The following is a 25,793-nucleotide window of genomic DNA, read 5'->3' as shown; positions in this document are numbered from 1 at the left end:
TAAAAGGAAAAAATGAGACCACCTTTTTCCGGAACGCAGCTAAAAGAGACCCCTTTTGAGAGATGTTTAGAACATGAATAATAATTCTTAAGAAAAGGCTCATACAAATCCAGTTTTATCAACCGTGAGGTTTTGATGCAAAAAAAACTCGATACAAATCCAGTTCTTTCTTTTAGATATTTTTTGTTCATGTTACTAAATACATTTTTTTTTAATTATGTATTTATTATTTAACGAGGTCAGGTCATTCGCTATACCGGACTCACGTTATAATCGAGAGTTATCCTTTACTTTCATTATTGTTATGGAGCATCATTTCATCTGCGCAATTGCAGTGCTTTTCTTACCTTCGGTTTTTGACTAGGCCAAGGAAAAACTCTAATCACCTACAGATTGGCAAGCATCTGGTTGGTAAAACCCTTGGTCCCTCCTGCCGACTAGGGAATACACCCAGCTTTGATCTCGCGGCAAGGGATGCCCCCTTGGCCTTAGGTTTCAAACTCATGACGACCTGTCAACTTGGTGAAGTTTAGAAGTGGCCCTACCTTGCAGAAATAAGTGGATCAATTGACTAATTAACTGCAGAAGACAGTTACAGTGGGTTGAGAATCCTTCTCATTCAAATGTTTTTCCTTCAAGTTCCACACAGCAGGAATGTGACGGTATCAACCTCTATATGCCACCAACACTTTGCAAGTTGGGCACCTGAACTTCCATACCATGACCACAGATTTACTATTCATCATGAAGTCTGGAAAGCCAAAGAATTTAAACGTAGTAAAAAACATACTCTGCACAAAGGAAAACTCGAGAGAAATGCAGTGTACCACTTCTGACATCTATCAACATTTCACAAATTCTTTTAAAGAATGCAACTTTACAGTACAATACAGATTGATCTAGCACATCCTGCTACATGCATGCCAATCGATGTCGATCATGAACCTTCTACGCAAGACCACATTACGTGGAAACAGACATGTAAATCAGGAAGTAAAACGAAAAGCAGCATGCAATCACTCTGACCTGTGGCTATGGACATCATCCTAATCATCCTACTTCTTGCTTCGGAATGGTGATAGCAGAGAAAAGGAACGCGATGCTGCCACAAGGAAAAGTAACTTGAGCATGATAATAAATGGAATTTTGAACCAACCATTTTCTGCAACTTAATGAAAGGTCCAACATTCTCACCCTTATGTGGCGTGCTGTCTTCGAAATAACTATCATCTCGAGAGATGAGATCCTTCAATGAATGAACTGAAATGTGTTTACAAAGGCATCAGCAGACAAGTTCGCTAATGTAGTCTTTAAAAAGAAAATGCATTATCTACAGGTTTAGATATTACTCTTGTATGTAATCTTTCATAGGACTTTCAAACTTGACAGTCTTCATGAAACTATTTATTTCTACAGTTTTCCAGCTTCAGTCAAACACTTATTAAAGTCGACAAAACAAAAAATTGAGAATTGAAGCCATTTCTACAGTTTCCTGGCTTTTAGTCTAACACTTATTAAAGCTGACATAACAAAAATTTTATAAATGAGATGGTAGTCTTTTGTTGTAAGAGCATCAATAAGTTTCTTATTTCTATATTCGTATTAGGGGGATTTGGAGTTTTTTAGGAAATGAATTCACTCAAAGAGAACCTAATTTTAAGGAGGGGTATAGAGTCAGGACTCTGGTGGAAGTTTCCATTGCTTTACAAAAAAATAAAGGAAATGGCATGCAAGCCTTCCACTCTTATAACATCATATAGTCTTTTTGTTTTTATTGAAGGCATTTAGGAATGAGAGAGAGACAGATTGCAACTTTGAAGAAAACAAAGAGTTGGGCTTTCTCTCACAGCCTCACGTTCTCTTCTCTCATGTTTGTTGTTTCTTTTTAGAATAAGTGTTGCTTACCCAAATATACTATTGTAAAATTTGTTCCTAGAAACCAAATCACCTTTTTGATTTGCAGTTCGGGTTTAAAAAATATATTTCAACTTTCTCTGGTTCTCTTCTACCATACTTTTTTCTTTATTTCTTTATTTTCCGATAGGATCACAAATTTACTAAAAAAACAAAAGGTGCATTGAGCTTGACCTACATAATCAACTTACTATTTGATTTTGGTGCCTGAGAGGAACCTATATGATGAATGTTTCTTGGGGTCCATGAATAACATGGTCCCAAGATAAACACCCTCACTTTCATCTGTGTCACGAGGATACTTCAGCTTACACCTGCGTTGTGTCCTTTTATATACTATACTTGATGGAAAGATACACAAAAGCAGGGGCAGAGCTACATACTGGCCAGGGTGGGCAAGTGTCCACCCTGACCTGAAAATCCCTAATAATGCTGTGCCCTTCCCTCCCTGGCCCCAACCTCTCTCTCTCTATCTATCTATCTATATATATATATATATATATATATATATATATATATATATATATATATATATATATATATATATATATATATATGCCCACCCTAACTTGGATTTATGGCTCCACCCCTGCACAAAAGTGACGTGTTCCATGTCCTTTTGCATATATCCGTGGCATAGTCTTTCATGGTTCATTTCTCATGCAAAAATCTATAAAACTTGGACAAGAGCTGCATCCCACTTGACTAGCCAAATAATGATCCCCAATAACTTTTGATGTGGCCATTTGATAGTAACTAGGGGAGCAGACTCCACTAAAAGTTTGACACTGACATGAAATTATGTGAGAGAACTTATAATTTACCTTGCATAAACAACTGTTTCTCCTTTTGGCATTCCCTCAAAAGAAATTCTTTTATGATTGATTTTATGCAGAATATAACGTATGTTTGGGAGCCTTGAATCAGAGGTTGTGTTGTGGTTTCCCACATGCTCTCATACTCTCTTGCTGTTTAGGAGCAGTGGTGTTGTTGAAACAATGCATTGGGAATGGTGTTGGCAGCCCCAACACCACATTTCAACACCATTCACAAGAGGATGTTTTTGGCAACTCCATCTCTCAACATCACACTGGCAAAACAATATTTTGGCGAAGAGGTGTTTCCATCCCAATGCAAGGCTCCCAAACATAGCCTAAAATCTAATGCTAAGTTGACAGTGCCATTGATGACAGTGAGGAGCTATAGTGTATGTCAGGGTTTATGATTGCAGCCTGCAGGTGTAGTGTATTACGCTTTTACTAATCAATATGCTTTGAAAAGTTTCAGAAATAGAACATTTAGCCTAAAAAGTTGAATATCTAATCCAGATCCCTAAGATTGTGACAGAGGATAGTAGAGCTAGATCAGTCTGTGCACTGTTTGGGATCAAGGTTTAGCATTCGATTCTTGTTTTCACATTTTCAAGCATCAGACAAGCCAGGACCTCCCATTTTCTACTTCAGATGGAAGTTTGGGGACTTACCTTCATAACCAGAGTTGGTGTTTAGAGCGCAGTCATCAAGAACATCACCCTCTACCTTCTGTTGGTCGGAATCCTTCTTTTCACCCGAGGCAGAACCATGATTCTTGCGCCCAAACTTCAAAAGACGTTTAAACCCTTTTGACTCTTGGACAAGAGGCTTTTCTGATTCATCAAGAATCTGTTTTGATGGACCTGACCATGAAGATTCAGGCACATGTGCCTTCACAGTTTCTATAGCCATCGAAGCTTCTGAAATTAGTGGCAATGCTTTATTGTATTCTGAATTACCAGCATATGGGTCTTCCAAAGATGATTTTCGAGCATGGGGTGCTTGATATGGTTCTTCATTGAGAGTGACTGTTGGGAACTTTGACGTCATCTCTTCTACAGCAGAATCTACTGCAACCTAAAAGCCAGAAAATACTTGAGCATGTCAGAAGATTTATGCTAAGGTTAATATTGCAGTGAGATCCAAAAAAGGAAAATTAGACACAGAGCAACATGGAAACTTCAGACATAATGTACCATAACCGTTAATGTTATTGTATTCTAGAGACAAGAACTATTAGGTATAACTTGCAAGTTCATAGGATGGTTCTAGATACCCAGCAAACTTCCCGAATATGCTCTAAGTTGAAAATGAGACAAGGGCAGATGGTGACCGATGTAATGAAACAAGATGGAATACAAAAAGAGTGCCTTTAAGGGCTACAATAGCACAAAAATACCCAAATACAAAGTGCCACTTATGAGCAAAATACAAGTCCACAAGGAGTCTCACAAACACAAGCCACTAGAGGGTCACAACATAAAAAAACATAAATATTATTGAGTGGGAAAATGCTTGAAAAAGCATTAAATTTACAAGGGCAGGAACACCCCTATTTCTACACACACACCATAGAGCCATTGGGACCTTCCCAACGGCTAGAAATAGAGTCGTTGGGGAGGTTCCAACCACTCTAAGGGTCTATTATCTAAATGCCCTCAAGCTTACAACTTAAGTACTAAGTTATAAAAATAAAAGAAAAAATTATGAAAGACTGTTTTGCTCCCAATGGGCACAACTTATTACATGACTGAAATGACCAAAATACCCATGATGGGTATTGCTTATTACAATCATATAAAACAATACATATATGTTAATATATATACGGATGTACAAACATATATTTTAACACCCCCTATGAAACTTACGGTGTGTTCACCGAAAGTTTGTTGAGAAGGAACAAAAAACGAGGTGCAAGAAGAGCTTTCGTATAGAAGTATGCAAGCCGAAATTTCGATATAACATACGAAAATTCAACAGTTCCTCTCAAGAATTCATCACAAACATAGTTGTAGTCAATCTCTATGTGTTTGGTGCGCTCATGGAAGGTGTAGTTGTTGGCAATGTAGATTGCACTTTTGTTGTCGTAGCACATTTTCGAATGTGTAGAGGTGACAATACCCATATCTTTAAGAAGATTTTTCAACTAAACAAGCTTTATAGTTAGATGATAGGAAAACTTTTTGTTGCTTCTTAATCTCTATGAAATTAACGAGTCTTCTAAAAAAAGACAAAAACCAATGATTGAGACTTTATCATTGGGATTCTCTCCCCAATCTGCATCAGTATAAGCAAGCAAATCTAAAGACTAAGATGAGGATAAGAAAAGCCCTTTATTTATGTAGTTCTTGATACATCAGACGATTCTTAAGGCAACATATATGTAAATTGTAGGTGGAGCATGCTGAGGACATAGTAAACGACATGGGCTATATCGGGTCTGGTGATTGATAAGTGAGAGATCCAATAAGTTGTAAAGGCATGACATCTTCGAGAAGAGTTCAATCTTCAAGTCTTAACTTTACATTGACCACCTTTGGAGTCTTCACTTTTTTATCATCAGATATCCCAGACCTAGCACATATATCAGTAGCAAATTCCATCTGAGACAGAATATACCTTCTAGGAAAGTATGCAACCTCAACACCTAAAAAATATCTCAGAAAACCCAAGTCAAGCATATCAAAATTCTCTCTTAAAATAGATTTAACATCCCTAACTCCTTGTTTGTCATTCTCAGTTATGATCATATCATCTACGTAAAACAGAAGGATAACAACATTAATACATGTACTTTTAACAAATAAAGCAGCATCAGTATAACAAAAGTGAAAATCCAAATGAGTCAATGCATTACTAAACTTATCATACCCGGATTGTTTAATACCATATAAGGCCTTTCTCAGTATTAGTATTTTACCCTTTTCAATATTGAATCTCGACGAAGGATCCATAGAAACTTCATTTAATTCTCTATTTAAAAAAGCATTCTTGACATCAAATTGATATATGGGTCATTTTTTTATAGAAACTACAGCTATGAGGATCCTAACACTGGTCTGCCTAGCTACGAGGGCAAATGTTTCTTTATAAGCAATCTCATATTTATGGGAATACCCTTTGGCAACCAACCTAGCTTTATATCTTTCTAAGCATCCGTCACTCTTAGTTTTCACTTTATATACTCATTTACAACCTTTTTTTTTCTCTCCTAAGGGCAAAGAAATTATTTTTCATGTTTTAGCATTTTTAAGGGCATCTAGCTCTAAATTCATAGCTTCAATCTAATGAGGAAAGGTTTTTGCTTCATTGTAATGTGTTTCATGATATGAATTACTATTAAGCAAGCTCTATATTTAGGTGATAGAGATTCATAGGACACTATGTCACATAGGTGCGTGTGCGGGTGCGAATGCGGTGATGCAGTATTTAAAAAAAACTTGGGTGCGGGGGTGCAAGGAGGGTATATATATAAGTTAACACTACATGTACGTGCGTGCATTTATGTATTTATATATAATATAGATAAAATTGTACTTGGTTAGGGTTAACTGAATCTACTTTTGGACATAAATGAACCTCAATGTGGTTGACTTAGGAAGTCGTGTCCAAGTGCGACGGGGTATGGTGCCCTGTTAGAAGAGTCTGTGTTACATAGATAGAACACAAACCTATTAGGTGGGATAGAGACACGACTAGATCTCCTAAGAAAGGTTTCTTCTACAAGAGAGTCATGTGAATATTTTTCTATGGCATTAGAAGGGTGACTTTGATCTTGTCCGGTGTAAACTTGAATCTCTTTAGATGGTACTTCAACAATATCACTATCACTTTCATAAATTACTAATGATACATCATTAGTTTGATGTTTATTTTTACTAAGTAATATGTCATTATCAATACTAGAAGAATCATTTTCTCTAGGCAATAAGTCAAATAAAAAAGAATAATCTACTTCCGCTTTATTATTATTTTTATTAAATTCATTTTCATTTTCTAAGGTCACATCCTTAAAAACATAATGATTGTTGTTCTTAAAATCAAAACATATATAACCTTTTTTTTATTTTCTCTATATTGAAAACCCATTCAATAGCCTTTGAAGATAATTTATCTCTTTTGTGTAAAAGAGCATAACATTTACAACAAAAACTCAACAATCTTTTGAAGTCTGGTGATATTTGCAATAATTTTTCATAAGTGTAGGTATTTTGCACCGAAGATGATGACATCCTATTTATCAAATAAGTGGAGGTAAGAATGGCCTCGGCCTAAAAGTTTTTTTAATATCCTTAGAAATAAGCAAAGTTCTAACGGGTTCATAATATGTCTATCTTTTCTTTCCGCTAGCTCATTTTGTTGGAGAATCCGAGAACAAGATTTTTTATGACAAATTCTATTTTGTTTTAAATAACTTGATTGAGGAAGTAGATCCAAACATATCTCGTATAATCATCAATAAATGACACATAATAGGAAAAATCTCCTTTGGATATCACCGGAGAGGAACCCCATACATCATAATGCACTAACTCAAAAGGTCTCTTGGAGAAAAAGTCTTAAAAGGAATAGATTTCATTTTTTCAAGAATACAATATCTGCAAACAATATCTTTTTCATTACCAAAATTTTCACCAAAAGAAAAAAGATACATCTTAGGATAGCTTGGATGTCCAAGTCTTCTATGCCAAGTAATAATATAATTTTCTTAAACAGTTAACAAAAGATTTAGGAGGAAGAAGTAAAGAGACTATAAAGTAAAGATCCTTCCTCCTATGATCATGCCCAATTTGCTTCTCGAATCGGAGATCCTGCACGAAGTAACCCTTAGAAGAGAAGGAGATTTCACATCCATGATCGAAGAATTGGAAAACAAAAAAAAGATTTGAATTTAATTTTGGAACAACTCTAACTTTTGGGACAAAAAAAATTAAGAATTGTTAGGAGATAAAGTTTAAATGTTTTGATTTTTTAAAGAAGTACCAACGACAATAGACACACAAGATACTTTTGAGTTAGTGGCATATGTTGGATAAAGCATTCTCATGAGGGGTCATATGAAAAGAGGCTCCTGAATAAAAAATCCAACACATACCTGAAAGTGAGGGTGAAGCTATAGCGGCACCCAAAGTTGATGAATTCTTTAAAAGTTGTTGGAGTGCTATAGTTAGTTGATTTAGGCTTATTGAGTTTTCACCTTTATCCTTGCTAGCCTCCTTTTTCTTCGGTATGGACTCATCAACGGAAGCCACTTCGTTTTTTAGTTTGGGGCAAACCGGTTTAATATGCTCCAACTCATTACAAAAGTGGCAATTTTTCTAGAGCCTCCATTGTGGTATTGCCTCCCAAAGTGAGGAGGCCTATATGTCATGACATTATTACTGAGCCTAGAAACCTCCAACACATCATCATTCTCTTTTGTCATGCCAAGACGAGTTTCTTCTTGGCAAACTTGAGCAAGGACTTCCACTATAGGCAAGAGTTCTAATGTAGAATAGATGTTCTTATTTGTTTGTATTCAGGACGCAACTCACGCAAAAAATTGAAAGCAATGTTCTTTCTCCACTTGTGCCCGCCTAAATTCCACATATTCGGGAGCTACCCACGTAGGTTCCAAAAGTGACAACTAAACCCATAGAAGGGACAAGGCACTAAAAAAATACCTCACTCATATCTCCTTGTTTTGTAGTTCTAATTTTGTCTTACAAGTCTTTCATAAATAGCCATACCTCATTTGTCTTTCTAAAATTGGCAATATTGGCACAAATCTTAATATCGACATTGTTCATGAACCATGAAAGAATCTTGTCATGGTTGTTCTCTCAATCTTCAACTTTCATTAGATAGTCATAAATAGTTGTTGTTCTTTCATCTCCTTCAAGAGGCTTTTAGATATCTCCCTCAAGCTTGGTGAGCATGAGTTGGGGTTCAAGAGTGGTGCCCATAATGTATCCCTATAATTTCTTCCCCTTGAGGTGGTTTTCCATTGTGGCAGACATCATGTAGTTGCTCCCATTAAGCTTGAAAGAAAACTCAATCTTCGAATCATGATCAATAGAGAAAAAGGAAAGATAGAAGAGATAGAAGGAAAGAGAAGAATAGGTGGGGAGATCACCAACACGTCCTTAACACCATAAGCACTTGGTCCCTGTAATGAATCAAGAGTCTTCAATAAAAAACAAGTGTCCACCAAAGATCCAAGTAGACAAGCACAACAAGTGTCCATTGAGGGCACATCAACGAAGCCCACAAAAAGGCATACACAATAAGGCTTAAATATAAAATAAATATTTTATTCATTCAACAAAATGCAATAACAGTTGTCACGGCCTTTTTTCTCTAAGTCTTCCTGATTGCGCGAAGAGAGAGATTAACGGGTTGTCTGAGTTGTGCGGCATGCAACTTGCCTTAGGCGAAGAGCTACGTAAGTCTAGCAGAAGCGAGTTTAGAATCGTGCATATCCCATGCACGCTTAACACAGCAAAATATCGAAAGCGACAGAGTCCAACGGGTCGATAGAGCGGGGCAATGCCAGTTGTCAATACGAAGCAAGTTCAAGCCGACGAGAAATTGGTGTGTCACCTTCCTGTGACGAGCGCACGAGGGTCGATATAGCCAGCTACGCATCTGAACAATTATTACAGGCATTAGAGTGAGCATCGAGTTATAGAGACGCATCGAATGAGAGGTATATTATATTTCACCACTTGCAGGCCTTGCGGAGCACATCGTGCGCCTCACGAGGAACCCCCCGCTACGATGAAGAAGACCTTTTAGCCCCCAACCTAAGCCAGTTGTTAATTTGACGTAGTGAAGCTCCCTAGCCAAGAGGAATCAATGTCGCTCGACATGCACTCGCCAAGCCCCTCGCAATGGTGCAAGTTTAGGTGGCAAGGCGGGTGGCCAGAGCGGGCCCCTCGCATGCTTGCCGATGCTCATGAGAAATTTGCATACTCATGAGCACCCCCATGCACTCCTATGTACTACTCACGAGATATAGGAGTTGCCCACTTCGGACTGCAGTGGTGCAAGAGGAAGGTCTCCTATATAGGTGTTATGGGCGTTGACCCCTCACCAGTAGAAGGAACCCTAATATCCCTTAAAAACGCACCGCTTTTGTTCCTAATGAAGTTCCCAAACATAGACTTTGTATTTAGTTGAAACGATCACACTGGGGTCTTTGTCGCATATGAATGTGTTGGCGAGATTTCAATCCTGGCTTGGTAATTCTCAGCGTGCAAGAAAATACGAGGCCCCGAAGTTTGGGCGAGCCCGCGTGGGCATTGGCGTGGCACCTCTGGATGAAGTAGCTTCGTTCTGTGATATGACTTCACAGACGTGTTCCCCACATATGATTGTGCGAGAGAATACTTGACCGTGGCACATGAATTCCATATGAAAGGCTTTCGTTTGAGGGGTTGAAGTTGAGACGGGCCGCGGGTGGTGTAGCACCCCGGAAGCATGGCACATGAACGCGGGTGGCCGGAGAGAACCCGAGATGCACTTGAGAAGTAGTGTGCACACTTAGGCTTGCTTGCTAAATTTGCTAAAGAGCAATGTTATGTTGCCTCGTGCCACCATCACATGCCATAGCCAAGGCATGAGCTTTCTACTTAGCAACGATCGTCACCATAGGCCCCACCACACCGCATACATGCGTGCACCCCTTTCAGCCGATGACGGATAAAGTCTGGCACATTCTCCCCCACTAGGACAAATCAACATCCTCATCAATACTTCTCCAATTGGAAGGCAACTGAAGCCAAACCACAAAAGTTTGAGTAGAGCAAGCATCCTTCGAAAGTGTGTGTGCAAGGTAGAAGAGCAAAGTCGAGTTCTGAGATGGAGCTCAGTGTCAGTCCCTGAGAGCGTGGTGCCTGAAAGCCACCAATTAAGCGTGATGTGGGAATCATCACCCACTAAGATACGCAACGCAGAGAAGCCGTCAGGGAGTTCCGATGTAGAGAAGGTGAGGCCACTGAAGTTGGAGGTAATCTAGTCCTCCTGAGGAGAGCAGATGTTTGGCACCCGAGGTGGTCCGTTAAGTAGAGCAATATGACCACGAGCAGACATGACCCAGTAGCAAATAAGGCAAGGCCACTGTGGAGTGTAGGAATCGTCACTCACGAAGATATGCGGCGTGGACAAGCTATCATGAAGTTCTGAAGTTGGAGGTGGTTCAGTCCTCCTGAGCAGAGCAGGTGTTTGGCACTCAAGGTGGTCCGTTGAGCAAAGCAACACAACTACGAGCAGACGTGACCCAAGCAATGCAGCGACATGGCACATTCTCGCTCTAGAATAAACAAAATTTCTTTCATGAAATGTTTATCTCTTCATTTTACTAAGAATACAATCTTTACAAGTAAAATTTTCATAATTACAATTTTTTCCAAACTTGAAAAATATTGGATTTTGGATACATTACAGTGACCAAGTTTTTTGTGCCACATATCCAAATTCAATTTTTAAACATTATAATAAAAGGTATCCTTAGGTATTTCCAAAAAGTCCATAAAGTAGAGGCCTCCTTTATGGCCTTCCCCAATCAACTTCTTTGACTCGCGATCGTATACCCAACAACCATCAGAAGAAAAATAAACATTACATCCATAGTCATATATTTGAGAAACAGATAAAAGGTTTAAATTTAACTCAGCAATATATCTAACTTTTAGAATAGTAAACTTTTTGAAGTTTTGAAAAATACTTTCAAAATTTTCTATGTTTATTTCAAGAGATATACCATCGGCAACAAAAACATTTGACACACTTGAATTGGTATGGCATTCTAATAAAATATTATCATTGGGGGTATATGAAAAGAAGCACCAGAGTCAAGAAACCAAAGTGATTTACAGGATCAGAGAAGGATGAAATTGCAGCTCCAGTTGAAAAGGATGCCCCTTTAAGAAGAGGTTGAAGCAATTTCATCAGTTGAGCCAAGGACACGGATGAATCATGAGGTTTACTTGTATCATTTGACTCTTATGGTGAACCAACCGAAGCCACCTTTTTTCTTAATTTTGGACATTGAGGTCTAATGTGTCCCGATTCATGACAATGGCGGCAAATTAATTTGTTCTTGTCTTATTCATTGCTTTGTCTTCTGAAATGATGTGGTTTGTAAGTACGTATGTAATTTCTCAGTCTAGAGATGGCTAGAACTGAATCATATTATTCTTCGAAGTACACCTTTTTAACATATTCTCCTGCATACTTGACTCCTCAAGTTGTTTTTGGCGGAACTCGATATCTTAAGGGCAATGCCACTTAAGCTCAAGAAGAGCCAACTTTTCCCAAAGTTCGGATTATAATATTCCCTAATACTTTTGTCACTTTGGGTCATAGTATGAACTTTGTCTTGCAAATTACACACATGTGAATATCCTTAAGGGAATACATATTTTTAAGGTATTCTCAAGCCTTATTAGCAAGTTCGAATTTTACAAGGTTAGAACATTTTTTAATACCAACGCTATTAATTAGTCAAGACATAATCTTGGCATGACCTATTCTCCATTTCTATTTTTTCTCATGTGGTGAATACCTTAGTTTTCTCACCATCCATAAAAGGAACTTCTCCCGCGTTCTTTACCTTTATGAGAATTAGTTTAGGCTCAAGATCGGAACCATTCACTAGTCACCACAACCCCTTTCCCCAAATATGGTGCTTCATAATTGAAGACCACATTACATGGTTTGTATCATTAAGTTTCACGGGTATAATGGTGACCTTTTCATTGTCATCCATTTTTACAAAGACTGAGAGAGAGAGAAGGATAAAGAGAATATGAGAAACGAGATGAGATGAGAAAAGAAAATAATGTAGGAGAGAAACAAAAGAACGAGCACTGCACCACAAATTTTGAGTAGAATTAACTAACACTCAAGCCAACGAACCACGTTTATCTTCAAATGCACAAGCGCACTTACACTTGAATCACCAATGAACAAGAGACTTCCTCTTGCTCCCACAAGCATGAAAAATGTGATAATCAATCTTCAAAGGTCCAAGAGCAACGAGGCTTTGATACCATGTAATGAATCAAGAGTCCTCAATCAAGAACAAAAGTATCCATCAAGGATCCAAGTGGACAAGCACAACAAGTGTCCACTAAGGACACACCAACAAAGCCCACAAAACGGCATACACAAGAAGGATCAAATATAAAATAAATATTTTACTCATTCAACAAAATGCAAGAAGCATAGTTACAATGTGAGGGGGATCACCCCTATTTATATACAAGAGAGAACTCAAAGGAGAGACACAAATAGAGTCGTTGGAGCTAGTCCAATAGCTTTATTTATAGCCGTTGGACTAGCTCCAACCTCTATTAAACTAGTCAACGATGTGTTGACTAGTTTGAATCTAGTTCAAATAGAACTAGACAAAAAAAAGAATAAATAAATATATATATACATATATATATATGTATATAATACATGTACATACATTGGTATGTACACACACACACACATATATATATATATATATATGCAATTTTAACAGTCCCTTGATCAATCACGTACAATATGCTCTAAGGGTCCCTAGTAATGATACCATGTAATGAAACAAGATGGAATACAAAAAGAGTGATTCTAAGGGCTCCAAGAGTACAAAAATACACAAATACAAAGTGCCACCTATGGGCAAAATACAAGTCTAGAAGGAGTCTCGCAAACACAAGGCACTAGAGGGCCACAACCTTAGTTGTCAAAGGCGATGCCTAGGCAACCTAGGCGCAGCCCCACCGCCTGGGCTTTTGGGTTTGGGTGGTGGGGCCCTTTTTTACTGCCTAGCTCGCCTAGGCTGAAAAGTCTTTTTTTTGACATTTTTATAATTTGGTTGACCACTTGGTCAACCTTTTCCAAAAATGGTGGTATAAAAAGAGGAAGGGTGGTGCTCTCTCTCTTTGTTTCTTTCTCATTCTCGCTCTCTCTCACTCTTTCTTGCTCTCTCTGTCTCTCTCTCTGTTTCTCACCTTTTCTCGCTCTCTCTGTTTTTACTGTTTTTTTTTTCTTTTTTTTTCTTCTCTTTTCTTTTTTCCCTTTTTTCTTTATTTCTTCTTCCTGTTTTTTCTTCCTTTTTTTCCTTCTCTTCTCTTTTTTTTTCTCTTTTTTGTTCTTCTTCCTATGTTTCAGTTATATTATATGTATATGTATATGTATATATATTATATACACTGTATTTCAGTTATTATAATAATATTCTGTGTTTGTGTGTTTCATTTATATATAATCTGTTCTACTGTTTCTGACTTATATTTCTGAGTTATGTTTGTGAGTTATATACTTATATTTCTGAGTTATATATTGTGTGTAATAAATATATGATATGTTTGACTGTTCTTTTTCACAGTTCACACCTAGCATGCATCCACACATATCTGTGTATGCAATTTATATATAATCTGTTTGACATTTGTTATTTTTCATATATGATCTGTGAATTGTGAGCTTTGTGATGGATTGAACGTATCTAAGTTTTTTGGGATATTTTCGAATAGTGCAAAATTGTTAGTGCTTCTTATTAGAGTGAGATTGAAAAAGACTGCATCCATGTTATCATTTTTTTTCATGAAGTTTGGGCTTTTTAATAGATTTGTTAATTTCTGTAAATAGATTGAATTTTTTAGGTTATTAGCTAATGGTAAAATAATGCATCACATCAATAGTTTATGGCTGTGATTTTGTTGATTTACACGCATGCACACATGCACATGGGCACACCCACACACACATGGACACTTACAGTCACATACAGACACTTTGATTTGAAAATTATCCATAAATGAGTTCTCACCCACACACACATGCACACTTACAGTTATATATGTGTGTGTGTTACTGTGATTCTGTGATTTTTTCTTAAAATGCTAAATTTTTATGTATATAATGATTTAGTATTATATTTTCTGTGAAATGCTGAATTAGTATTATATTTGTTTATGTGAATTCATATTTTGTTGATTATTCTGATGCATTAGAAAATATATATGTATATACAGTTATATAAATGTAATTATATATATTCTACAATATAATTTGAATTTTTATTAGTTAAATTTTTATTTTTCTGTGAAAGCATGCATAGTTAATTTTGTTGATTTTCTTTCTGTCTTTTACAGCCTGAAAGCATGTTAATTTTGTTGATTAATGTTGTTGATGTATGCATAGTTATTACTTTCTGAATTTTTATTTGTTTATGTAAATTTTTCTATAAAAGCCCAAAAGCATGTTTAGACTATTACTTGTTATGCAATATATATATATATATATATATATATATATATATATATATGTCAATGTGTGTTTCTGAGAAAGGCTGAATTCATATTTTGCTGATATGTTATTTGGCGAATTTGCATGTTTCTTTTTTTCACACTTTTATCATTTTGTAGAACAACAATGGAAGGGGGCTTATTTGGCAAGTGTTAGCGGGTCGCGGGTCCATTCCAAGTTCGACATTTTTAAATTTGGAAGATATGCAAAACTTCAAGCAGAAATCAAGTGATCCAGCATGGGAGTGGGCATATATTAAGGATAAACAAGATATGAATTCTGTGACGTGCCTTAAATGTGGAAGAACTTATAAATGAAGCATAAACAAAATAAAGCAGCATCTACTTGAGATTGGAAGAAAATTAAAAGCTTGTGATAAAACTGCAAAAATTAAGCAAGTACTTTTTAAGTACAAGAAGGAATCCAAGAAGATAGATGAAAAAATAAGATAAACAATTAATATACATGAAAGAAGTGAAAGTTTGCTCTCAGCTTCAGATTCTGGAGGACACATTGCAGTTTCACATATAGAGAGGCAATCGAGTAGTACATTTGGCTCGAGACCACCACAAGCAAAAGGGCTTATGGATTTGTACTTTCGAAGTAATCCAATAGAGAAAGGAAAACAAGCAAACCACGTTAAAGAATCGCTTCAAAAAGAAAGAAATAGAAACAATGTGTGAGTACATTATATAATGGTAGAATACTTTTTAATACAACAAAGTTGCCTTCAGTTTAAAATACGATTAAAGCTATAGGCCAATTTGGACCAGGGATGAAGCTTTCATCATATCACAAGCTGCAAGAACCACTTTTGAAAAAAAAAATGAAAAAATAAAGGAGTTCTTGAACCAATACAAAGTGCATTGATCTAAATATGGATGCAACATAATGTCAGATAGCTGGGACTGATACAAAAGGGCGTACACTCACTAATTTTTTGGTTAATTACTTTTTGAGAACAATATTTTTTAAATCGGTTGATGCATTAAATGAAGTAAAAGATGCAAATTTGCTTTTTGCATTGTTGAATGATATTGTGGTTCAAGCTGTTATCAATAATGCCGCCAACTACGTCAAAGCGGGTAAATTATTGATGGATAAGAGAACATTTATTTTAGACTCCTTGTGTTGCACATTGTATAGATCTAATGTTAGAAGATATAGGAGAAATGAAAGAGTTGAAGAACATTCTTGAAAAAGCAAGGCAATTGGTGGTATTTATATACAAACATACTCAAGTGTTGAGTATGATGAAAGCACACACACAAAAGGACTTACACAGGTGTGATGAGATTTGCTATTAGATTTTTTACTCTAGAAAGCATATATAATTACAAAAAAGGCCTAAGGTACATGTTTATTGAAGATGATTGGGCAAAAAGTAGTTTCTCAAAAATGTGTAAAAAATATGAAGCCATGATTTTGAGTTCAAAATTTTAAAAGAGAGTGAGTCGTGCTCTCAAAACAATGGCCCATTTGATTGGCATGCATCAATTGGTTGATAGCGATGAAAAGTCTGTTATGGGTTACATCTATGAGAAAATAGACCATGTAAAGGAACATATAAATGTATAATTATAAATTATTATTTTTATATTCTACTAATTATAAATTTTGTTTTTAAATTTCAGATTAGCTTCTATAATAGTTACTTTTAATTTTTTTACTTAATAGGTAAATTTGTGCAATGATGAACAAAGATATGGCCCAGTTTGAGAGATAATCGATAAAAGGAGAAGTAATCAATTGCACAAACTTTTGCATGCAAGAGACTTATATTTGAATCAAGTCATATATTGAGTATGGAAATATTGAGTCCAATAAAGAGATAAAGAATGACTTATATGATTGTGTCAATCGTCTAGTTCGAAACGAAGAGGATCGAGACACACAAGTAGACCAACACATAAGATATAGAACTGCTAGAGGGCCTTTGGGGATGAAGTTAGCAAAGAAAAAGAAGGAAGTGCAAACCACAGGTTTTATGATTAAATTACATATCTCCCTTTGCATTATTTTTATAACTTATATACTTTAATTACATCTAATTTGATCTTTTTATAGTGGATTTATTTTGTCATTGGTCGTCCCCAGCTCAAGACCTTTGTTTTTTGAGTCTTAAGCCTCACATGTAGTGAGGCCAGTTGAATATCACTGGAATACTTTTGAAGCGGTAAATTATTATTTACTACTAATTTCTAAATTAGTTTGTATAGATTTTAACTTTATATATATTTTTTTAGATTCATAAAAAGAAAATAAATTGACTTTTGCATAAAAAGTTAAATGATTTGGTTTTTGTGCAATATAATCGGAGATTGAAGCGAAAGTATGAAGAGCGAATAAAAAAAGGAGATCTTGACTCCATCGCCTTCAGAGAAGTCAATGATAACGATTTATGGCCAAGTGAAGATGAGGCAATCTTCAAAAATGACACATCACTTACATGGAATCCTGTTCATAAGACATCTTAAGCATCAAGACATAGGGCGGGGGCAAGAACATATGTTACTAAAGACCTAAGAAAGAAAAGGTCTGACAAAGGAAAGAAGGTGATGAGGGTGAAAGAAGAAAAGGAAGAAGTTAGCTCTGCAGATGAAACTGAATAAGAAGAAGAGCAATATAATGATGAAGATGATTCAGAAGATGATGATGGACTTTCAAGTTCATCATCTAAGGATTAAATTCAAGTTATTATTGTAAACTTATTATAAACTTATTGAGGTTCTTTAACTATTTGCCTGTATTTTTATTTGGTGGTTAATTGCTTATATTTTAATTTTTTGTTGTGTTTTATTTTAGATTTTCCGATGGCTCCTTCACAAGATGATCTTGCATGGCAATATTGTACAAGCGTTGATAATAGAGGGTTAAGCTTGAGATGTGTTTTGGGATTCTATTATTAGAGGTATACTGCATAGATTTAACATATTGCAGGTCTACGTCAAAATGTACATCCATTCTTTCCACTTTTTGTACTAATGTTATTATTGAACTAGAAGCAATTTGATGAAGAAGAATATTGCAACAATGCAAAGAAGAAAGACTTTCAACCATTGTTCTAGATTCTCAAGATGATGAAAATGATGATGATCCACTTGCCAAAAAAAGTAGCCCAACATAAAGAGATCATCGAGTGGCAATTGGATGCAGAACTGAGAAAATATTTTCCTGATGTTTGACAAATAGGCTCTAGAAGCTAGTTTTTTAGTTATCATGAACTCTTCGTAGTTTAGTTATGACTTATATGACATTTTAGTATGACTTGGATGTGAATTTAATATTGTTAAGGCTTTAATTGTGTTTAAATTATCTAGTTGCCTACTTGCCTTTTATTTGCATTGAGCAAGTTAGTGCCGGTTATCAATTGCATGGTTTTTTCTTTATTTGCATTAAGCAGGTTACCAATAGAATGGTTTCTTCTTTATTTGCATTGAGCCGGTTGGGCAGGTCACCACTTTATTCACATGGTTAGTTGGATGGTTTGCTTAATTAATTACTCATTTAATCTTAATTTTTTTGAGCAAGTTATCAGTTACATTATGGTTTACTTATTTAATTATTCATTTCTTCTTATTTGTCTATTGCTTGTACTATTTCTATTGTTATTGACATGTTAATGTTTTTGCATACATGATTTTAATTTGTGTATATTGTTCATTCACATTGTTAGCTGTATGGTTTGTTTATTCAATTGTTAATTTATTATTAATTTGTTTGAGTAGGTTATGTAATATAATTGTTTTGCAGTGTTCGACGACATATTATTTGTTTGTTGCTCATTGTTGATTGATTTTATGTTCTATACATATTTCTTATTAAATTTAGTAGTTTGTTTACATATTTTGTATGTTTTTTTAATTTTTTTATTTGAGGCACTGCATAGGCCTTTTTAGGGGGCTCACCGTCTAGGCTCTACCTAGCGCCTATGACAACTAAGGCCACAACATAACAAATATAAATATTATTGAGTGGGAAAATGCTTGAGAACACATTAAATTTACATTGTTAGCTGTATGGTTTGTTTATTCAATTGTTAATCTATTCTTAATTTGTTTGAGCAGGTTATGTAATATAATTGTTTTGCAGTGTTCGACGACATATTATTTGTTTGTTGCTCATTGTTGATTGATTTTATGTTCTATACATGTTTCTTATTAAATTTAGTAGTTTGTTTACATATTTTGTAAGTTTTTTTAATTTTTTTATTTGGGGCACTGCATAGGCCTTTTTAGGGGCTCACCGTCTAGGCTCTACCTAGCGCCTATGACAACTAAGGCCACAACATAACAAATATAAATATTATTGAGTGGGAAAATGCTTGAGAATGCATTAAATTTACAAGAGGGGGGAACACCCCTATTTGTACACAAACTCACACCATAGAGCCATTGGGACTTTCCCAACGACTAGAAATAGAGTCGTTGGGGAGGTCCCAATGACTCAATGGGCCTATTACCTAAATGCCCTCAAGCTTACAACTTAAGTACTACGTTATAAAGATAAAGGAAAAATTATAAAAGATTAGTGTGCCCTAATAGGCACAACCTATTACATGATTGTGAAATGGCCAAAATACCCCCGATGAGTATTGCCTATTACAATCATATAAAACAACACACACATATATACACACATATATACATATACAAACATATATTTTAACAACTGAGATATTGTAAAGGATTCATATATACATGCAGACATACATCTATCAATATATGGGTGAGCATTTAGATTCATGTCCATTTGTGTTATTTTACTCATTATCAACTAAGTCACAGGGACTCAGCAAAGCAAGTGCCGCACCCGCGTCGACGTGACGCGATGCGACGCGGGTGCGCGTGCAGCACCGGGTGCGGTCAACACGACCTGGGTGCGGTCAACGCACCCAGAGTCATTTTCGTCCATATTTCGGATGTTAAAAAAAAACTCGATGAAAAGGAGTGATTAGGGCAAAAATTTTTTTTTTGCCCAAATCACTCCTCTCCTCTCCTCTCCCGCGCAGCCCTCTCCTCTCGACGCCACCTCCGAAGCTCCTCCTCTCCCTCGTCGCAGGTACGTCCCTCTCGCTCTCTGCTTGTGTCGGCATGGGAGGGGCCGAGCCCCCCCCCCCCCTGCACCCTCTCTTTCTCTTGTTGGGTCGGCAGGGGAGGGGCCAAGCCCCCCTGCGCCCTCTCTTGCTCTTGTTGGGTCGGCAGGGGAGGGGCCGAGCCCCCCCCCCCCTGCTCCCTTTGTTTTTGGTAGGGGAGGGGCCGAGCCCCCCTTCTCGCTCTCTTGTTGGGTCGGCAGGGGAGGGACTGAGCCCCCCCTGCTCCCTCTGTTTTCGGCAGGGAAGGGGTCGAGCCCCCCCTCTCGCTCTCTTGTTGGGTCGGTAGGGGAGGGGCTGAGCCCCCCCTCTCGCTCTCTTGTTGGGTCGGTAGGGGAGGGGCTGAGGCCCCCTGCTCCCTTTGTTTTTGGCAGGGGAGGGGCCGAGCCCCCCCTCTCGCTCTCTTGTTGGGTCTGCAGGGGAGGGGCTGAGCCCCCCCCTGCTCCCTTTGTTTTCGGCAGGGAAGGGGTAGAGCCCCCCACCCTGCTCCTTTTGATTTCAGGGGAGGGGCCGAGCCCCCCCCCCCCCCCTCTCGCTCTCTTGTTGGGTCGGCAGGGGAGGGGCTGAGCCCCCCTTCTGCCTTTGTTTTCGACAGGGGAGGGGGTCGAGCCCCCGTCCCTGCTCTCTGTTTTTGGCATGGGAGGGGCTGAGTCCCTCCCTGTTTTTGGCAAGGGAGGGGCAGATCCCCCCTCCTTGGTGATTTTATATCAAGATAATGTCAGTCTGTATAATTGATTTAAAATTTTGAATGTATTTTTTTTGTGTTTTCAGGATAAAAATGACAGATAAAGGGAAATGACTTGCGTCATCTTCATCCCAACTTGTGAGTTCTGCTGCTAGTTTTGGTGATAGTTGCAGTGGGATTGATGATGTGGGGTCACTATGGGTACATGTAGATAAACTTGCAAAAACTGGAGAAGGAGGTGGTGGAAACAAGAGATTTCGATGCAAGCTCTGCAAAAGAGATTTTGTTGGGTCTTGCACAAGAGTGAAGGCTCATTTGTTGAAGATACCAAGACATGGCATTTCAGCTTGCAGAAAAGTTGATGAGGCAATGTGAAGACAATACAAGAAAATACAAGAAGAATATGAAAAGAGAAAGGCAATGGCCGATTCTTGTGCAGCTAGTGTGCCATTTGCAAGCCACCAAGAAGATGCTGAAAAAAAAAGTCAATGTAGGAGGTAGAGGAACGATACAAGCATCATTCAATACATATGGAAGAGAAGAATTGGATAGAAAAGTTGGGAGGTATTTTTATTCTGGTTCACTCTCATTTAATGCGGCTAGAAATCCTTATTGGAAGGATTTAGTAATATCCTTGGCAAATTGTAATTTGAGTGGTGACGTGCCTCCAAGTTCAGAAAAAATATGAACCACACTTCTTGCAGAAAAGAGGGCAAATGTGGAGAGGTTGATGGAGATTAAAAAATATTCATGGGAGCAAAATGAAGTTTCTATTGTGTCTGATGGATGAACAGATATTCAAAGGCGTCCATTAATCAATTTTATTGTGTGTTCGCTTAGTGACCCAATATTCTTGAAAGCAGTTGATGCATCTGAGAAATATAAAAATGCAGAGTATTTGAAAGGATTGTTTATAGAAGTAATAAAAGAAGTGGATGATCAGAAAATGGTACAAATCATTACAGACAACGCTCCAGTTTGTAAAAATACAGCGTTGAGTTTGGAGAGTGAGTACCCTCATATTTTTTGGACTCCCTATATAACACACAGCTTAAATCTAGCCCTAAAGAGCATCTGCAACCCCAAAGAACAAGAAAATTCACAAGCATATACTTTATGCTCATGGATTGAATATTTAGAAAGAAATGTCAAAAGCATTAAGAATTTTGTTGTTAACCACCATCGTGCTAATGCTATATTTAATAGGCATTCTAACTTGAAATTGTTGAAGGTCGCTAAAACACGTTTTGCGTCCATCATTGTGATGGTGAAGAGGATTAAAAGAGTAAAGAATGCTTTGATTAACACGGTGACTGATGAAAATTGGGCATTCTATCGTGTTGATGATGATATCAAGGCTCAATAAATCAAAAAATTCATTCTTGATGATGAGTTTTGGGACAGAGTGGTATACTTCCTTCAATTTACGCAACCTATTTGGGAAATGTTAAGAGAAGTTGATAAGGATGAGCCCATGCTTCACAGAGTTTATGAAACGTGGGATAATATGATTGAAAAAATACAAGATATAGTTTTCAAGCATGAAGAAAAAAAATCCTGAATTTGATGATTCAGATTTTTTTAATCATATTCATTCAATTTTAATCAGAAGATGGGATAAGAGCAACACTCATTTGCATTGCATGACACGTTCTCTTAATCCAAAATATTATGCAAATAAGTGGCGGGCTGGTGGTATTGGTCGTGTCCCTCCAAATTTAAACCTAGAGCTATCAATACATAGAAATATGTGTATGACAAGACTTTTTCCAGAAGCATATCTTACATCAAGTCACACAAGAGTTTGAAAAAATTTCATCTTCGAGATTATATGAACCAACATTATTCGTGAGAGAAGAAGATAATATAGATCCTATCACATGGTGGTCAACATTTGAATCAGAAACACCTCTTCTCCAACGTCTTGCATTAAGATTGTTATCGCAGCTTGCTAGTTCATCTTGTTGTGAAAGAAATTGGAGCACATATTTTCAAATCCACAACATGAAGAAAAATAAACTCACCAGCAAGCGTGCAGAGGATTTAGTATATGTTCATTCAAATCTTCGATTACTTTCGCGAAGCAATAATGAATACATGTACTAATTTGCTCTCTTAGTTATTTAATTATTTCTTAGTTTTCATTTAAATATACTTATATTGTATTTAACATTTTCAAATTGGGTTTGTAACGCAGACAAGGAACATCCAAATTTTGGAATGTAAACCCAGAAGAGTGTGACTTCGAGGGAGAGCATGATTTTAACATAACAAACATGGATTCAGCTGAGCCCAATATTCCTTCTAATGATGCATTTGATGATGAAGAAGAAAATTATTAACATCCATTACTTCATCAGGATATACTTTGGTATGTAATTTAGTTCTTTTATGCTTTACTTATTTGATTGATATTTAGGTTGATTTATGTAATTGCTTTACTTATTTGATTGATAATTTGATATTTAGGTCGATATACTCCATGCATGATGAATGATATTATGACAGTCTTAAAACTTCAAAATTATATATATATATATTACATTTTTGCCCCTGCCGCACCCCCGCACCCGGGTTTTTTGGAAGTGCCGCATCCCCGCACACATGTAACATAGATTATCAACTAGAGTCATCTAATCCATTTTTATATCCAATCGTGTATTAGATTGTATTCACCTTATCAAACAAATAGATCAATCATTTTTTAAGATGCTTCAAATGTGCCATTCCTTCCAATTTCCAAATCAGACATCAAATGCAACATACTGGGCAGTACTTAGAAACGTGAGGCAAGTTCTTCACAATATCCCTTTTTTTTTTCTTTTAAGGATATTTTAAACTTTTAAAGACTGCCTAGTGCATTTAGTGCAACTAAAAGTCCAGAAGCATCTTTTGGACTTACAGAATGGAAAGCATTTTTAGCCAAAAGATCATCTGATGTAACAAACTGCTGCAAGTTTCAACAATCCTATCAACAATAAAATCATCAGTTATCATCAATAAATTCCAGCAAACCTAGAGTATCACAGCCTCTGTTACAATTCAAGCTCTCCATACAAAGAGCATACACAAATCTTTGGGATACTCATGAAAATTAAAAAACCACCTTATTTTTCCAATCCTTGTGTGAGTTTGAAATATCTAGAGTTGGTAGAAAGAGGATTGGACAAGATTCATATCATTAATTTTCAAGCTAATTCGATAATAGTTCGATCAAGTTCCTGTCACATAGAAAAAGCTGCAAACACGAAGAGCAAAATACGATGTCATATCCAATGAAAACTTACTAGTACTAAAAGGATGCAAGACAAGACAAAACACAAAAAACTAAAGCTGCATACAAGGGGAAGGTGATGCAGGCCCACTAGGCGTCAATTTTTCCATCTTTGGTTACTTATCTTAGTGTCCAGAGTCCAGACAAAATAGTAATCAATAGTTTCCATTGATAAAACAGCATTATGCAACTTTAAAAAGTAACCTCTACAACTGCTTATATATATAGCATATCTCAGAAAATTTAGATTGCTTCACCTGCTTGATTGGATCTCCTTTTGTGTCAATATCATCCATCACCACCATGGAAGGTGGAGCACGAATCGCTGCATACTCGGAGACCATCTTAGCCTTCTCATTTGCAGTATCTTTATCATGTGACCTGCTTCTGAGCTCTTTGCTTTCTTCGGAGGCTTGAACAGTTGGAACAGGCATCTCATGCTCAATAGTCAAAACACTCTTGTCAATTACCACACTATCATTTATGTTACTTGGGCTCGTGCCATTGCCATCAATCTTCTTTTGCTTAATATTGGAACTCAGAGATGCATGGCCTTCTGAACTTCCAACAGTGATCCCTTTAGTCTTCACTCTATTTCGCAGAGGACTTGGAGAAGACCTTGAACTATTCCTCAGACTTGTAGCTGCAGAAGGTTTTATTCTGTCAAGTTTACTCACTGGAGAGATCTTGTTTCCCTGCCCATCTGATTCTCTTCTCTTTGGAGTTGGCTTACTATCAGAAAGATGGCCATTGAAGCTTTTTGGTTCTGAAAGCCTTCTCATTCTGGCCAAGACTGCTTTCTTATCAGAAGAGATAGCATTACTCTCTTTCTTGATCTCTGGTAATGATGAAGCAGATTGAGTCAATCCATTTCGAACGACATGAGTACCATTTGAGGTGTTTGATTTCAAAGTTTTCAGAGAGGAAGCAGAACCCACAGAGCCACTTCTGGCCCTTATTTTAGGTATAGGAGAAGGTGAACCAGTTTCCGAATCACTAAACTTTGAAGATTTCAGTTGACTAGGAGAAAGCTTTGTGGTCAACCGGGATTTTGTCGGTTGAGAAGGTGATGGTGACTGCATAGAGTTAGACCTTGCAGCAATTCTCTTTTGCCGCTCTCTTTTCAGGGCTTCTAGTCTTTTTATCTCCTCACCTTCCTGCATATGGAGGATTTCCAGATAAAAATAGTGAGAAGATGACCAAACCAACAGCCTGGAGAACAGAATTGACCAAGATAAACAACCATTGCTTAGAATACAAATACAAGCACAGGTACAGAATTTTTTTCTTTTTATGTTAAATGTGATAAGCACCACTAAACATTTCACTTATCAACAACAGGAACCCATTGTTCGGACTGAAATGAGCAACATTTCTCGATATATGCAGCAATTTTTTTCAACACTAACATGAAGCTTAGAACTTGACCCTAGCAATGTTGTGATGTACAAACATAGCCATATGTGAGTCCCATCCATCGAAGGGCCATGCATTAAAGACCATCCTACAGTCTCCTGGTAATCAAGCAGAATGGTTCAGTGCAAGCACAGATCCCAGTGCTCTAGTAAACCAGATATTTGAAGGCAACCCTGTCCAATCTAGCAATGGATGGTTGCAGCTTGATGGTTGCCTGAAAACAAGAAAGAGAAGAGACAGAAGAGAGAAAAAATAAAGAAGAAGAAGAGGAAGAAGAGACACATATGCATGCACACACACATATATGTGTAT

General features: G+C 37.0%; 1 protein-coding gene across 2 annotated transcripts in view; it reads right to left on the bottom strand.

Annotated features, from left to right (window-relative positions):
• Window positions 1-559: 559 nt before the first annotated feature.
• The window catches only part of LOC149821598 (COP1-interacting protein 7-like), a 32,812-nt gene continuing 7,578 nt past the window's right edge, over window positions 560-25,793 (bottom strand). The window contains exons 10-14 of one of the 2 annotated variants that reach the window (XM_089981308.1): window positions 24,323-25,222; window positions 3,398-3,803; window positions 1,195-1,260; window positions 1,027-1,102; window positions 560-751 (exon numbers count right to left, since the gene is read on the bottom strand). In XM_089981308.1, coding sequence (XP_089837434.1) covers window positions 1,056-1,102; window positions 1,195-1,260; window positions 3,398-3,803; window positions 24,323-25,222 — 1,419 coding nt within the window. In that variant the 3' untranslated portion in view covers window positions 560-751; window positions 1,027-1,055. Of the gene's footprint in view, window positions 1,103-1,194; window positions 1,261-3,397; window positions 3,804-24,322; window positions 25,223-25,793 lie in introns of both variants that reach the window. The other variant, XM_089981307.1, reaches the window with a different exon arrangement.

The sequence above is a fragment of the Nuphar pumila genome, chromosome 11 (genome assembly GCF_984573655.1).
Source record: "Nuphar pumila chromosome 11, dmNupPumi1.hap1.1, whole genome shotgun sequence".
In the NCBI taxonomy this organism is placed as follows: Eukaryota; Viridiplantae; Streptophyta; class Magnoliopsida; order Nymphaeales; family Nymphaeaceae; genus Nuphar; species Nuphar pumila.
The sequence above is the reverse complement of the archived record's forward strand: the minus strand, read 5'-3'. Positions and strand labels throughout refer to the sequence as shown.